At 38.0% G+C, this 17493-nt stretch overlaps 1 gene segment (V, D, J or C); it reads right to left on the bottom strand.

Moving 5' to 3' along the window:
* Positions 1-13082: 13082 nt before the first annotated feature.
* On the bottom strand, positions 13083-13607 carry LOC148121758 (immunoglobulin kappa variable 4-1-like). The segment is given in 2 exon segments: positions 13083-13375; positions 13533-13607. Coding segments are annotated over 2 exon segments (279 nt in total).
* Positions 13608-17493: the final 3886 nt, after the last annotated feature.

Raw genomic sequence — 17493 nt, 5'->3', positions numbered from 1 at the left:
ACCCTATGGATTGTTTCTATCCCAATATGGCAAGATAGACCATGTCCTCCTGAAAGGTTACTGTGAACACCCTCAAGAAATTACTTCATTTAACTGCCATATGAGATAAACCTAACACACAGGTTATCAAGAAAGACCTGATTAACAGTGCCCCTATTCAGCAGGAAGAAGTTTGGAGAGAAATAACTACGCCCCTATTCCCAAATATTGTTTATAAATTTTCTTTTACATTTAAAGGGGGTATGGTATAGATATGAATAATTTGTATTGGTATGGATTTTAAGGTCAATTTTGTTATATGTATATATGTTTCTGCTCTTGACTAACATATTGTGATTATGTAGTTCATTTAAAAATGTAATGTATATTTAGGACATATAGGTTGTTAATGGATAATCATCGATAATCGTCAAGCTTGTAGTCATAATAGTTTGATTTTCTAGATGTGCATAGATATATTTCAGATAGGCATTCTTCATATCTTTCAAAGACTACAGAACATTCCATTTAATGTTTTAATAACTTAGGGCTTTTCATGACAATGAGACACGTCTGTTCCTGGCAGCACAAATCTACTTCAAGAGGAAGATGGGCATTGAAGAGGCTCCTTATGGAGTTTGATAGCCATTTGGGCAAGAAACTGCTCTTGCCTGGACTGGATGCATAGACTGGATACAAAGAACCAACAGAGAGAGGACTACTGAACTTGTCTAAAGGTGAGATGGTCTTTCGAGGTTCCTGATTCATGAAAGAGTCTGCGAGACATTCTGCAGGACACAACAGATAGTGACTGAACTGTTTTTGAAATTTCCTGCTTCGTGGAATTCTCTGCTGGAAACTATGGGCCTGAAGGCTGAAGATGGATGCCCCAATGGTACAAAAGAACTTTGAGTGACTGTCCAGGCAGCGAGATGTCTCTGTCATTTCTAGAGTTTGAAGTTGCTTATTTCTTGTTTAATTAGGTAATATTATATCCTTCTGAAGTCTTTGATGGAGTTGAAGGAATGGTTAGTGATAGTTTTCCTTAGTAATGATAAAAGATAAAGTAGATATAAATATTGTAGCTGTAATTCTTGCTCGATAACTGTTTTGTTATATGCAATTTTACTATGTTAAAGTTAAAGCCTTTCTTTTTTAGTTTAAACAGAAAAAGGGGAAATGATGGAGGAGGGTTAACTGTCTATGTGTTACTTTCATTGGTTAATAAAGAAACTGCCTTGGCTTTTGATAAGACAGCAGCTTAGATAGGTAGAGTAGACAGAACAGAAGTCTGGGAGGAAGAAGGCAATGAGGCAGTTGCCATGACTCTCCTCTCCGAGACAGCTGCAGGTTAGAGTCCTCCTGGTAAGCCACCACCTCGTGGAGCTCCACAGATTATTAGAAATGGGTTAATCAAGATGTGAGAGTTAGCCAATAAGAGGCTGAAACTAATGGGCCAAGCAGTGATTAAAAGAATACAATTTCCATGCAATTACTTCAGGTAAAGCTAGCTGGGTGGCAGAACGCAGCCTGCCGCTCCACTAAAAGCTACAGTAGTGAAAACAGCTTGGTAAGTCATAAAAACAGAGAAGTCGACCAATGGAATCGAATAGAAGACCCAGATATTAACCCACAAACCTATGAACACCTGATTTTCAACAAAGGAGCTAAAAGTATACAATGGAAGAAAGAAAGCATCTTTAACAAATGGTGTTGGCAGAAAATGATGTCAACCTGTAGAAGAATGAAAATAGATTCATATCTGTCACCATGCACAAAGCTCAAGTCCAAATGGATTAAAGACCTCAATATCTTTCTGAACACACTGAACCTGACAGAAGAGAAAGTGAGAAGTAGTCTACAACACATGGGCACAGGAGACCACTTCCTATGTATAACCCTAGTAGCACAGACAATAAGGACAACATTGAATAAATGGGAACTCCTGAAACTGAGAAGCTTCTGCAAAGCAAAGGACACTGTCATTAAGACAAAAAGGCAACCTACTGATTTTCAGAAGATCTTCACCAACTCTGCAACAGACAAAGGTCTGATCTCCAATATATATATATATATATATATATATATATACACACATATATATACATATATATATATCCTATTTAAATTAGGTTAATTAACATTTTAAATTCTAGTTAACTCAGGAAACTAGAATTTAAAATGCTAATTAACCTAATTTAAAAATGGGGCTCTGAACTGAACAGAGAAATCTCAACTGAAGAAGTTCAAATGGCCAAAAGGCACTTAAGGTCATGCTCAACCTCCTTAGCGATCAGGGAAATGCAAATCAAAACAACCTTGAGATACCTGTCAGAATTGCTAAAATCAAAAACACCAATGATAGCCTGTGCTGGAGAGGATGTGGAGTAAGGGGAACACTCATCCATTGCTGGTGGGAATACAAACTTGTGCAACCACTTTGGAAATCAGTGTGGCAGTTTCTCAGGAAATTCGGGATCAACGTACACCAGGATCCTGCAATACCACTCCTTGAAATATACACAAGAGATGCCTTTCCATACTACAAAAGCATTTGTTCAAATATGTTCATAGCAGCATTATTTCTAGTATCCAGAACCTGGAAACAACCTCAATGCCCCTCAATGGAAGAATGGATAAAAAAGTATGTAATATATACACATTAGAGTACTACTCAGCCGTAAAAAACAATGACGTCTTGAATTTTGCATGCAAATGGATGGAAATAGAAAACACTATCCTGAGTGAGGTAACCCAGACCCAAAAAGGTGATTCTGGTATGTACTCACTCATAAGTGGATTCTAGTCATAAACAAAGAACATTGAGCCTATAATTCGTGATAATGTAGCTATCCTCCTGGACATTGGAAGTAGACAAGATTGCCAGGCAAAAATTTAGAGCCTAAGGTTGGGGTTGGGGTAAAGGGAGATGGGGAGAGAGAAGTGAGAAGGTGGGGATGGGGAGAGCTTGGGGGAATCGGACGGTTGGAATGGAGGAAGAGTGGATATGAGAGCAGGGAAGTATATATCTTAATTAACAGAGCCAGTTTAGGGTTGGCAAGAGACTGAACTTTAGAGGAGTTCCCAGGTGTCCAAGGAGATATCCCCAGCTTGTTCCTTAAGCAGCCGAGGAGAGGGTGCCTGAATAGGCCGTATCCTATAGCCACCCTGGTGAATATCTTGCATCTCACCATAGAACCCTCATCTGGTGATGGATGAAGATAGAGACAGAGACCCACATTGGAGCACTGGACTGAGTTCCCAAGGTTCATATGAGGAGTAGAAGGAGAGAGAACATGAGCAAGGAAGTCAGGACCACGAGGGGTGTGCCTAGCCACTGTGATGATGGGGCTGATCCAATGGGAACTCACCAAGGTCAGCTGGACTGGGACTGATAGAGCAGGTGATCAAACTGAACTCTCTCAATGTGGCTGACATGGAGGGCTGACTGAGAAGCCAAGGACAATGGCACTGGGTTTTGATTCTACTGCATGGACTTGGTTTTTGGAAACCTAGTCTGCTTGGATACTCACCTTCCTATACCAGGAGAGATGGGGGAGAACTTTGAACTTTACACAGGGCAGGAAACTCTGTTTTTTGGACTGGAGTAGGAGGGGAAGTGGGGATGGGGGGAGAGGGACGGAAAGGAGGTTTGGAGGAGGTAAAAATTTTAATCATAATAATAATAAAAAAACAGAAAAAAAGAAAATTGAAAAAGGAAGCTAAAATGATGCAGTGAATAAAAGAAAGCATTCTCAACAAATGATGCTGGCATAATGGGACGTCAGCATGTAGAAGAATGCAAATAGTTTTATATCAATTCACATGCACACAATTCAAGTCAAAATGGATCAAAGATCTCAACATAAATTCAGCTATACTGAAACTCATAGAATAGCAAGGGGAAAGTAGCCTTTAACACATGGGCACAGGAGACCACTTTCTAAATATAACAGTAGTAGTACAGCTACTGAGAGCAACAATTAAAAAATAGTAAATCCTGAAACTGAGAATCTTCTGTAATGCAAATGACACAGTCATTGAATATAAAAAAGATCCTTCCCAGCCACACATCAGGCAGAATACTGATCTCCAAAATATAGATCTCATGAAACTAAACATGAAAATACCAAATGATCCAACTAGAAAATGGGATACACAATTAAGCACAGTATTCTCAGCTGAAGAATTTTAAAAGACGGAAAGACATTTAAGGAATTGCTTGATATTCTTAGCCATCAGTAAGATGCAAATGAAAACAACTCCAAGATACCATCTTGCACCAGTCAGAATGATTAATATCAAAAGCACCAATGATCACTTTTCTTGGAGAGGATTCAGAGTCAGAGGGACCCTCTTCCATTGCTGGTGGGGGTACTAATTTGTAAAGTTAGTACATAGAAATACATACATAGAAATCAGTATGACCATTTCTCATAAAATTGAAAACTGGGGAGTCAGCTCAGCCACATTCCTGACCAGCAAGGGGCCCTTCTAGCAGAGGGCCATCGGAGGGGTGAGTTTGCTTCTGGCCCATGGTATGGTCCCGGTGAGGAGGATCCCGGACTTTTCCCAACCCCATAGACTCCCAGGTCACCCTGCAGTGCTGGCTCCACCCTGGTAAGCTCTCCCACCTGCCATCCCAGTGTCCACCCAGTTACAAATTCCTATATTTCTCCCTTCCCCCTGGGGCCATAAAATTTCCCCAGCTCACCTGCCTTGCATGCTGGGCCTGGGTTGTAGGCACATCCTGGAAGGTGGGAGTGCCTGTGCTTCAATAGCCTGCCTGAGGAAAGGTGGGCATTCTGTCAGTGAAGTCCCTGCCCAACAAGGGAACCTGACCCAGTACCAGAAGATCCATTAGAGAACATTTGAAGGAAGAGATGGGCAGACGCCAAGGCAAGACCTCGTCCAACAATCTGAAAAACAACATGAAAACTCCAGATCCCAATGACCCTAAAATAGAAGGACTTGAACACCTTAATCCAGAAGAAGTGGAAAAAAGTGCCATTATGAAAGCAATAGAGTCCCTTAAACAGGATATGTATAACTCCCTTAAGGAATTGGTCGAGAAGTACAACAAAAAGTTTGAAGAAATGAGTATGGAAATGGATGAGAAATAAAACAAAAAGTTTGAAGAAATAAGTAAATCTGTGAGTGATACCCTGAGAAACCAAGAAAAAATAATCAAACAGGTAAAAGAAACAATTCAAGAACTGAAAACTGAAATGGAGGCAATGAAGAAAACTCAAACCGAGAACCGGCTGGATATGGAAAACCTAGGTAAACGAATGGAGACTACAGAATCAAGCATAACTGTTAGAATACAAGAGATAGAAGAATGAATCTCAGATACTGAAGATACCATAGAGAAAATAAAATCTCTGGTCAAAGAAAGCAGCAAATCCAACAAATTCTCATCACAAACATTCAAGAAATCTGGGACACAATAAAAAAACCAAATCTAAGAATAATAGGGATTGAAGAAGGAGAAGAACAGTAGATCAAATGCCCAGAAAATATATTCAACAAAATTATAGAAGAAAACTTTCCCAGTCTAAAGAACAATATTCCTATGAAGGTTCAAGAAGCATATAGAACACCGAATAGACCGGATCAGAAAAAAACATCCCCTCACCATATAATAATCACAACACAAAACATACAGATTAAAGAAAGAATATTAAGAGCTGCAAAGGAAAAAGGTCAAGTAACTTATAAAAGTAAACCTTTCAGGCTTACACCAGACTTCTCTATGGAAACCATGAAAGCCAGAATGTCCTGGATAGAGGTAATACAGAAACTAAGAGACCATGGATGCAAATCCAGACTACTACCCAGCCAAGCTATCGTTCACTATCAATGGAGAAAAAAAATATTCCAGGATAAAAACAAATTTAAACAATTTGTAGCCACAAATCCAGGCTTACAGAAAGTAATAGAAGGAAAATCGCAACCCAAGGAATCCAACATTGCCATCACTGCCTGCAATAACCCAGACATCTAGCGACCCTTCACAACCACAACACAAAGAAGAGAAACACACAAACTCTACTACACATACCCTCAAAAAAATAATAACCAGAATCAACAACCACTGGTCATTAATATCACTTAATATTAATGGACTTAACTCACCTATAAAAATGCACAGACTAAGAGATTTGATATGAAAACAGGATCCAACATTCTGCTGTTTACAAGAAACACACCTCAACCACAAAGATAGACAACTACTCAGAGTAAAGGGTTGGGAAAATGTTTTCCAAGCAAACAGACCTAAGAAAGAAGCAGGTGTGGCCATTCTAATATCTAACAAAATTGATTTCAAACTAAAATCAATCAGAAGAGATGGAGACGGACATTTTATACTCATAACAGGAACAATTTATCAGGAGGAAGTCTCAATCCTGAATATCTATTCCCCTAATATAAAAGCACCCACTTATGTAAAAGAAAAACTTCTAGAACTCACGGCAGTCATCAAACCACACACACTAATAGTAGGAGACTTCAGCACACCTCTTTCACCATTGGACAGGTCAATCAAACAGAAACTCAACAGAGAAATAAGAGAATTACTAGTGATAATGAATCAAATGGACTTAACAGATATCTATAGAACATTCCACCCAAATAGGAAAGAATGTACCTTCTTCTCTGCAGCTCATGGAACCTTCTCGAAAATTGACCATATACTCGGTAACAAAGCAAACTTCTACAGATACAAAAAAATATTAGTAACCACCTGTGTCTTGTCGGATCACCACGGTATAAAGTTAGAATTCAATAACAATTCGAACACCAGAAAGCCTACAAACGCATGGATATTGAACAGTCAACTACTGAATCATCCCTGGGTCAAGAAAGAAATAAAGAAAGAAATTAAAGTCTTCCTTGAATTTAATGAAAATAAAGACACAACATACTCAAGCCTATGGGACACAATGAAAGCAGTGATAAGAGGAAAGTTCATAGCACTAAGTGCCCAATTAAAGAAAACAGAGAAAGCACATTTTGAAGACACATATTGGAACACACCTGAAACCTCTGGAAAAAAAGAAGCAGACTCACCCAGGAGGAGTAGAAGACTGGAAATAATCAAACTGAGGGCTGAAATCAACAAAACAGAAAACAATCCAAAAAAATCAACGAAACAAAAAGTTGTTACTTGGAGAAAATCAACAAGATTGACAAACTCCTAGTCAAACTAATCAAACGGAAGAGAGAAAACACTCAAATTAAGAAGATCAGAAATGAAAAGGGGGACATAACAACAGACACAGAGGAAATTCAGAGAATCATTAGATCTTACTACGAATGTTTGTATGCCACAAAGTTGGAAAGTGTACAAGAAATGGATTGGTTTTTAGATAAATACCATTTACCAAAGTTAAATCAAGACCAAGTGAACAATCTAAAAAGACCTGTTAGTCGTGAAGAATTACAAGCTGTTATCAAAAACCTTCCGACCAAAAAAAAGCCCAGGGCCAGATGGTTTCAATGCAGAATTGTACCAGAACTTCCAAGAAGAGCTGATACCTATACTCCTTAAGGTATTTCACAATATAGAAACAGAAGAGTCATTGCCAAACTCTTTTTATGAAGCTACAGTTACCCTGATCCCAAAACCACATAAAGCCAAAACCAAGAAAGAGAATTACAGGCCAATCTCACTCAGGAATATTGACGCAAAAATTCTCAACAAAATTCTGGCAAACCAAATCCAAGAACAAATTAGAAAAATTATCCATTATGATCAAGTAGGCTTCATTCCAGAAATGCAGGGCTGGTTCAACATACACAAATCTATCAATGTAATCCATCATATAAATAAACTGAAAGAAAAGAACCATATGATTATCTCATTCGATGCTGAAAAAGCATTTGACAAAATTCAACACCCCTTTATGAAAAAGGTGTTGAAGAGATAGGAGATAAAAGGATCACACCTAAATATAATAAAAGCTATTTACAGCAGGTGACAGCTAACATCAAACTGAACGGAGAGAAACTCAAAGCCATTACATTAAAATCAGGAACAAGAAAAGGTTGTCCACTCTCCCCATACCTCTTCAATATAGTACTAGAAGTTCTAGCAATAGCAATACGACAACATTAGGGGATCAAGGGGATTCAAACTGGAAAGGAAGAAGTTAAAGTCTCATTATTTGTGGACAATATGATAGTATACATGAGCAACCCCAAAAACTCTACCAAAGAACTCCAACAGCTGATAAACACCTTTAGTAATGTGGCAGGATACAAGATCAACTCCACAAAATCGGTTGCCCTCCTATACACAAAGTATGAAGAAGCAGGGAGGGAAATCAGAGAAACATCACCTTTCACGATAGCCACAAATAGCATAAAATATCTTGGGATAACTCTGACCAAGGAAGTGAAAGATTTATTTGACAAGAACTTTAAGTCATTGAAGAAAGAAATTGAGGAGGATACCAGAAAATGGAAAGATCTCCCTTGCTCTTGGATTGGGAGGATCAACATAGTAAAAATGGCAAATCTACCAAAAGCAATCTTTAGATTCAATGCAATCCCCATCAAAATCCCATCAAACTTCTTCACAGACCTTGAGAGAACAATTATTAATTTTATATGAAAAACAAAAAACCCAGGATAGCCAAAACAATCTTATATAATAACAGAACCTCTGGAGGTATAACCATCCCTGACTTCAAACTCTATTACACAGCTACAGCAGTATTGAAAACAGCTTGGTACTGGCATAAGACCAGAGAAGTTGACCTATGGAATCAAATAGAAGACCCAGATATTAACCCACAAACCTATGAACACTTGATTTTCGACAAGGGGGCTAAAGGTATGAAAGGGAAGAAGGAAAGTATATTTAACAAATGGTTCAGGCATAACTGGATGTCAACATGTAGAAGAATGAAAGTAGATCCATATCTATCAGCATGCACAAAAATCAAGTCCAAATGGGTTAAAGACCTCAACATTAATCTGACCACTTTGAACCAGGTAGAAGAGAAAGTGAGAAGTAGTCTACAAGACATAGGCACAGGAGACCACTTCCTAGGTAGAACCCCAGTAGCACAGACAATAAGAGAATCAATGAATAAATGGGACCTCCTGAAACTGAGAAGCTTCTGTAAAGCAAAGGACAACATCAGTAAGACAAAAAGGCTACCTTCGGACTGGGAGAAGATCTTCACCAACCCCTCATCAGATAAAGGCCTGATCTCCAAAATATACAAAGAACTCAAGAAACTAGACACTAAAATTCTAACCCAATTAAAAAATGGGCTACTGATCTGAACAGAGAATTCTCAACAGAAGAACTTCGAATGGCCAAAAGACATTTGAGGTCATGCTCAACATCCTTAGCGATCAGGGAAATGAAAATCAAAACAACTATGAGATACCATTTTACACCGGTCAGATTAGCTAAAGTTAAAAAAACCAATGATAGACTATGCTGGAGAGGATGTGGAGAGAGGGGATCTCTCATCCATTGTTGGTGAGAATGCAAACTTGTGCAGCCACTGTGGAAATCAGTGTGGCGGTTTCTCAGGAAACTGGGAGTCAACCTCCCTCAAGACCCAGCAATTCCACTCTTGGGAATATACCCAAGAGATGCCATATCATACCACAAAAGCATTTGTTTAACTATGTTCATAGCAGCACTATTTGCAATAGCCAGAACCTGGAAAAAACCTAGGTGCCCCTCAATAGAAGAATGGTTAAAGAAGGTGTGGAACATATACACATTAGAGGTTTACTCAGTGGTAAAAAAACAATAACATCTTGAATTTTGCATGCAAGTGGATGGAAATAGAAAATGATTTACTGAGTGAGGTAAGCCAGACCCAAAAAGAGGAATATGGTATGTATTCACTCATAAGTGGATTCTAGCCATAATTAAAGGTCTTTGAGCCTATTATTCCTGATCCTAGAGAAGCTAAATAAGAAGTTGAACCTGAAGAAAATCATGTAGTTATCCGCCTGGAGATTGGAAATAGACAAGAGTGCCAGGCAATCTCGGGTGCATGGGGGGTAGGAGAGTTGTTGGAAGGGGAGAGGGTTGGAGAGAAGGGAGTAGGGGAGGAATGGGGAAAGCTCAGGGGACTGGGATGAGGGGGAGGAAGGAAGGATGAAAATGGGATAAGGGAAGAATATATTTCAACTAAGGGATTCATTTTAGGGTTTATAAGAGACTTGATTATAAATGGGATCCCAGGTCCAAGGAGAGATCCCCAGATTGTTCTCTGGACTGAGGAGAGGGTGCCTGAACAGGCCTTGGCCCATAACCATACTGATGAATATTTTGCTTATCACTATAGAACCTTCATCTGGCGATGGATGGAGATAGAGACAGAGACCCACATCTGAACACTGGACTTAACTCCCTAGGTCCAAACGAGAAGCAGAAGGAAAGAGAACGTGAGCAAAGAAGGCAAGACCAGAGGGAACCTTCATCCAAAGATGGATGGCAATACAGACGGAGACCCACATTGGAGCACTGGACTGAGCCCCCCAAGGTCCAAATGAAGAGAAGAAGGAGGAAGAACATGAAAAAGGAAATCAGGACAGCGAGGGGTGCGATCACCCACTGATACAAGGGGACTGATCTAATGAGAATTCACCAAGGCCAGTTGGACCAGGACTGAACGAGCACGTGATCCAACCAAATTCTCTGAATGTGGCAGGATTCTCTGGATGTGGCTGGCACGGTGTCTTTCTGAAAAGTCATTGACAATGACACTGGGACTTGTTTTCTCTGCATATACTGGATTTTTGGGATCCAGTCTGTTTGGATACTCACCTTCCTGGACCTGGAGGGAGGGGGGAGGAACTTGATCTTCCCACAGGGCAGGAAACCCTGACTGCTCTTAGGGATGGAGATGGAGGAAGAGGGGGAGTGGGGGAGTGGGAGGGTGTTGGGAGGAGGGACGGAAATGGAAACTTTTATAATTTAATAAACTTTGAAAAAAGGAATTTAAATAAAAAAAATCTTGGAGAGAAAAAAAATTGAAACCCGATCTACTTCAAGTCCCTGAAATACCACTATCAGTTATAATTCCAATGTATGCACTTTCATATCACAAGGACACTTTCTCACCTGCATTTATAGCAACAATATTTATAACAGCCAGTTCTGGAAACAACTTATGTGTCCATAAATGTGTAAAGACAGTGTGTACATTTATATAGTGGAGTATTCCTAAGTCATTTATTAAAGTGATATCTTGTAATTTGCTTGAAAATGGATAGAACTAGAAAAAAAACATCATGAGTGAGGTAACCCAGACTCAGAGAGACAAACATGCTATGTACTCACTCATAAGTGGAAATTAGATGTAGTGCAAAGGACAACCAACCTAAAGTCTATGACCACAGAGAAGCTAGGTACAAAGGAGAACCCAAAGAGAGACATATGTGGATCTTCTGGGAAGATAAAATAGACAAAATCTACTACAAAAACTGGGAGCATGGGGCAGGTTTAAAGGGAAGTCTGGGCGTGGAGAATTAAGAATGGAAGGTATAAGGAGAACATAAGGGGAAGGGTTGGTTAAGATGACAAAAGGACAGAGAGGGAGTGCAAAGAAAGACATATTTTGATTTTGGGAACCATTATTGGGTAGCATGAAACGTTGAACCAGGGAAATTCCTAGGTTCATAAGGATGACCCAAGCTAAAACCCTAAACAAGATTGGAGAGGGTTCCTGAACTGGTCTTTCTCTGCAATCAGACTAATGACTTTTGTCATCACAGAATCTTCATCCAGCAACAGATAGGAGCGGTACTTCTTAGCAGTATTCATAGCTAAGTTCTAGGCTGAGTTTCCAGAGAACAGTCAAAGAGAGAGAGAAAATAATTTTAGTAAAGGAGTCATAGCCATAATGTGCATACCCACAAAAAGAGCTAACCTGAGATAGTGGGAGCTCATTGCTTCTGGACTGAAGGTTGGGAAACATGCATAAAAACAAACTAGGTCCTCCTAATGTTGATCACCTTTGTGTGTCTTGGGCAGATTGTGGGGACACTGGCTGTGGAATGAGGATTTTTCCCTAGTGCTTGAAATGTCTTTTTGTAGCCCTTTTTTTTAAAGGTATGTCTCGTTCAGCCTAAATATAGGGAGAAGACCTTGGTCCTGCCTTAAAGTGTTGTGTCAGCCTATGTTGACTCCCAATGGAAAGCCTTACCTTCTCTGAGGAATGGATGGTAAGTAGAATAGGAGGATTGTGGGTGTACCAGGAGGAAGAATGTGAGTCGGAACTGGGATAGATATGTAAAATATGAAAAAGATATTAAAATAAATAAGTTAAAAGACAAAATGTAACTGAGTACAATGAACTAATTTTAAATAAAGATTTTAAGGGGCAGCAAGATGCATTAGATGGCAAAGACACTTGCTACCAAACCTGATGTCAAACTTGACTTTGATCGCAAAACACAAAGGACAAAGACACAATCATGGCCAAGTGTTCTTGGACCTCCACAACTATGCTGTGTCAAATATGTACCTAGAGACAGGCCCACACATATACACAGACAAACAAATGCAGATTTGCACAGACACAGAAAAGACTACTTAATTAACTAAAATGTAATAAAAATAAAATAATCTATGGAAAGGGAAAGAAAAAAGAAATGGAGATTGGTAAAATAATAATATATTACCACAGAATCCAGAAAAAGAACAAAAACATTTTTTTCCTACACTTTGAAACCTTTGCCATCATTATTGTTTCTGCCTATAACATCTTGTGTTTGTCTCTGAAAGTCCAGAAATATAAAAGATAAACCCCTCCTATTCAAGCAGCAGAATTTGTGGAATAGAAAGATTCCATTATAGAAATGGAATATATTTCTATGGAATTAGAAAGAACTATTGAGTTCTTTGCAACATTTTCATTTAAAGGTGTTTTCATACCTAATGACATAAGAGACATTAATCCATTCATATTTTGCTGGACTCTTCAAACTTTTACATTACTGCTTGAACAAAACAGCCTCGGGCCTCAGGGGGAAGTGTGCAGGTCCAGGGCTGTGTGGTGCAGCCAGCTGGTGAGAATCTCAGAGAGGTTTTTGATGGAGGCTGAAGCACTGTGGGAGGGTTACTGCGACCCTGCTGACAGAAGTAATCTGCCACGTCTTCAGCCTGAACACTGCTGATTGTGAGAGTGAAATCTGTCGCCTGTGAAGCGATCAAGAAACCCAGTGTACCGATAGGATGCATCATAGATCAGCAGTTTAGGAGCCTGCCCTGGTTTCTGCTGGTACCAAGCCAAGCGGTTGTAGCTACCAGCTAAAAGACTCTGACTGGACTTGCAGGTGATGGTGACCTTCTCTCCTGCTAACACAGCCAGAGAGGTTGGAGACTGGGTCATTACAATATCCGCACAGGTACCTGTAATCAGCAATAAAAATGATGATGAATAATATGAAAAACCAGTCATAATTTGTGACTTAATATCATTTTAATATCATATTATGAGAGTATTATTTTGTAAGAATATTCTGTCATAGCAGACATTTTAAATTTCTTATATGTAAAGAAGTCTCACCAGACACCCAGAGCAGCAGGGACATGATAACCTAGATTTGTGACACCATCTTGCTCCCTCTGTCTCTTTGATGTTTCTCAGTTCTCATTCAAAGGGCTTACTGAGTCTATAAATTCTAGGAGGTTGGGTGAGTTGGAGAAGCCCATGCAAAGCAGTCAGCAAATACATAAGGAAGTGCTTGGGCAGTGTGTATGAGTAGTTGGTGTCAGTCAACAGGGAAAAATAACATCACGGGTTGAGCAATCACTGAATGCTTTCACCTTACAACACTCAAATATAAATCAATTAGGCAAACTAAAAACAACTTTGGTTTAAAATCCACGATATTTTTAAATCATTTTGTTTTGAATAAATGTTAGGAAAGCTATCTAAGAATAAAAATTAATGTTTAACAATAGAAATGATAAAATATGTTTAAAAACCACAACAAAAGAAACTTAGAGTAAAAAACATGCAATGAAAGGAAGAAATGGTGGAGAAAAAATGTCAGAGAGAGGGAGAGAGAGAGAGAGAAAGAGGGAGGTGGAAAAGAAAGAATTAAGGATAAACTTATTTTTTCCTACCTTAATAACCACTCTTATACAGAGGACAATGAACAGTGCAAAAGACTCTGTGCTCCAGATTCAAGACTAAAGAAAGAGTAGCTCAGAATTTATTCTTTGTAAATCCTGGAGAACATTATTAACATTGAGATGAGAGAATCTTAAATCTCAAAGCAATGGTATGCCCTGCAGAAACAAACAAGTTATCACGTGCACAACTAAGGGAACTGAAAGAAGATGGTAAATTTTTGGAAATAGAAGAGGAAGAAAACAAACTTGATTTTTTCAAAAACTCTTTGCTGTAGTCTAATATTTGCTAAGAGTGTTTATTTGAAAAATGCAATAGTGAAATTGGGTGAAAATGGTCTTGCTGAAATAGTGAAAACTGAAAAATTTTCTCCAAAAGGGAACAGAGCCATCCTAAAACAAGTAATAAGTTTAGAGAGATCAATAGACCACGATACCATAGATTGATGCTATAAATAAAAAATATTTAAGTTGGAATGAAAATTAGAAGCAATAATAGAAATCACAGAACACTCCTGGACTTTAAGAATATATAAAAAGTAAATTATCAACCTAGTATTATGTGTAAAGTTCAAGAAATAGAAAAACAAATAAATAAAACATTAAGGTAAGTTATAATTCACATCTCAGAACTGGAAAGACATAAACAGGAGGATTATACATTTGAGGACAGCCTAGGGTCCAAGTTCTAGACCAATCTAGTCTGTGCATGGTGACAATCATTCAAAATATGTGTTATTAACCAAGTACTTGCAAGGTATATTAGACATTTGATATCAAAATCATAATAGCTATTTGAAATTAACATTTTGATATTAATCAAATATTATTATTAGAAATTAAATATGGATTTAGGAGGCATGTATTTACCATTTATTTTCATAAATTGTATAATTTTATACATCTATATTTCAAGTAAAAATGTTAAATTATTTCTGATAGGCATATTCTGATCTCATTTTTCAACCTCTAACACTATCATAAGGAAGAGGGGAACAGCATGTGGCTTAAAGCAGTCCCCAATCTCAAGGTCAAAAATATGACAGGTAAGTAACTCTGCTCCAGTCAGAGTCTAAGTTGTGCTGTGCTCTGGATCTTTACAGAAGTTTATACTTGGCTTTGTGACAGTTGCAATGAAGTAAGATTGTGAATTCATATCATTTACTGCTGCTGATTCAAAAGACACTTGGAGACTGAGTTATATAAATCCAAAGGCTCCTTCAGTTGAACATGTATTTTCACAATATGTAAGGGAAGAGCATGGAGACTAAAAGGAAAAATTCTTGTCTTCTATTGTGAATAGTAGAAAAAGTCATAAAATCTTTAGTTACTGCTTTTCCCAGAAGTCTAGTTTCCACCCTTGTGCATTAGATTCCTTGGGCTGTGATTAAAAGCAAACTAACTTCAAACCTATCTGCTGAAGACAATAAGGTTTAATTTGTTACCATCTTTGGAGCCAGAAAGTCTGATGTTGATGACATTAGCTCATGGCACACAGTACCCTCTTCCATGAATGCCACTGTGAATGAAGGCCCAGGAATCACATATTTCATCCTAAAAATCAGCATAATAGAAAATGAGGAAGTTACCTTTTAAAATGGTGTAAAATCAATGCCATCTCCACCTACAGTACAATATCCTAAAATGTAAACTTCCAAAATAGTAACTTATATTACATGTTACTTTACAATGGATCATAATAGAAAAGTGTCTGAAATTGTATGAGTGTAAAAATGATGGACCAACATATTACAGATAAGTTCTATACACCATGAGAAGAAACACTTCACCCAGACAAAACCTATATTGTGCTTTCAGCTCCACCATCCTCAGAAGAGATTTGTGAAGCAGACTAATAAGCCTTCTCCAATCTCTTCTCAATAAATGGGTTTGACTGAAGGTAAGGATGTTGATTCCAAATATCAACAACCTGGGTTCTTCTGAAGTCGGTTAGTGATGTCTACATGATTTTGTAATTTGTGAATTCTTATTGTTTTGGGCAGTGAATTAGATACCAAAGTAAAAATATAGAACCACTTATTTTGAATATTGAATTAAAATAAATTGATTTTAATAAATTAAAATGAAATTACAAAAGTGACAATAAATTACAGCAAGACAGAGAAAGAGGAAGAAGTATATGCTGCTGGAGTGATTGCAAACTGGTGCAGACACTGTGAACTTCAGTATAGAGGATTCTCAGGGTAATAACAAATCATCACATGATTTAATTACTTCTGCAATATGTAATTTTATGAAACAGTTGTAAGTCATCTTAAAAGATTCATATTTCAACATACATGTTTTTAACTTCATTGCTCACATTAGTCAGAATTTAAAACAATCCAGTGTTTTTCAACAGATGAATAGATAATAAAAAGGGACAAATATACAAAGAGGTTTATTTAACTATAATGAAAATGAAAATCACATAAGTGTGTTAACTTTTTCTTTGTGACTCAATATATACATTTGATTCAGAAAAGACTCCCTGCATACTAACTTCAAACCTATTTGCTGAAGACAACAAAGATTAATTTCTTCCCAGCTTTGAAGCCATGAAGTCTGATGTTGATGACAATAGCTCATGGCACACTAATGAAAAGTTATAAATACTTTTCCCCCTTTGTTTGTGAATGGAATTCAGCCAACTTCTCTTCCAGGCTGGTTAAGAATAGCCTTGAAGTCTTTTATATCCTTGAAGTTTTCCTTACTGCATGTCCCATCAATAACTGTAAAAGTCATTGGACAGCATGGAAGGGTGGTACATGAGTGGTTGATTCAGGACATTTCTAAAATCAAAGCAATCTTATGAAACATAGTGGGACTAAATTAAAATAAAAAAATTATGCTGCTCTTATAACAAGATGTTTTTGAATGCTTGAATGAAAATTCAGCCTTAATAATACTTTGACTGTAACCTCTAAGGGCCTGAGAAAATGACGCAGATAAACGCTGCTCAGATCATAGATGTTGAGTCACTGAATTTATGATAACTTCTTGAACACCATGAAAAAAGTTCTGAAGTACAGTTTTAGTATCCTGAATTTGACCATAAACCTGAAAAACATAAAGATGTGCCTCACAAAGTGGTGCTAAGGATCATTTTAGTGAGCTTTTCCATATTTGAATGATATGGAATTCCAAAGGAGATTCATGAAGAAGTACAGAGTTTCTATGAAGTAAAGCTTCCATGGTCATGACTCTCGCTATTGAGTCTCTGGATTTTATGTACCAGCAACGGAACAACACATAGAATATGAAATGGAGATGAGTGTGATATCATGTAATTGACCTTGCATGGTGAAGAGGCTGGTGGGTTGCAGATTCAGGGTCACTGTGTACTAGATAGCAATTTCCAGGTCAGTTCAAAATATATGGTGAGACTTTAT

Source organism: Myodes glareolus, chromosome 6, assembly GCF_982192425.1.
Source record: "Myodes glareolus chromosome 6, mMyoGla1.1, whole genome shotgun sequence".
In the NCBI taxonomy this organism is placed as follows: domain Eukaryota; kingdom Metazoa; phylum Chordata; class Mammalia; order Rodentia; family Cricetidae; genus Myodes; species Myodes glareolus.
The sequence above is the reverse complement of the archived record's forward strand: the minus strand, read 5'-3'. Positions and strand labels throughout refer to the sequence as shown.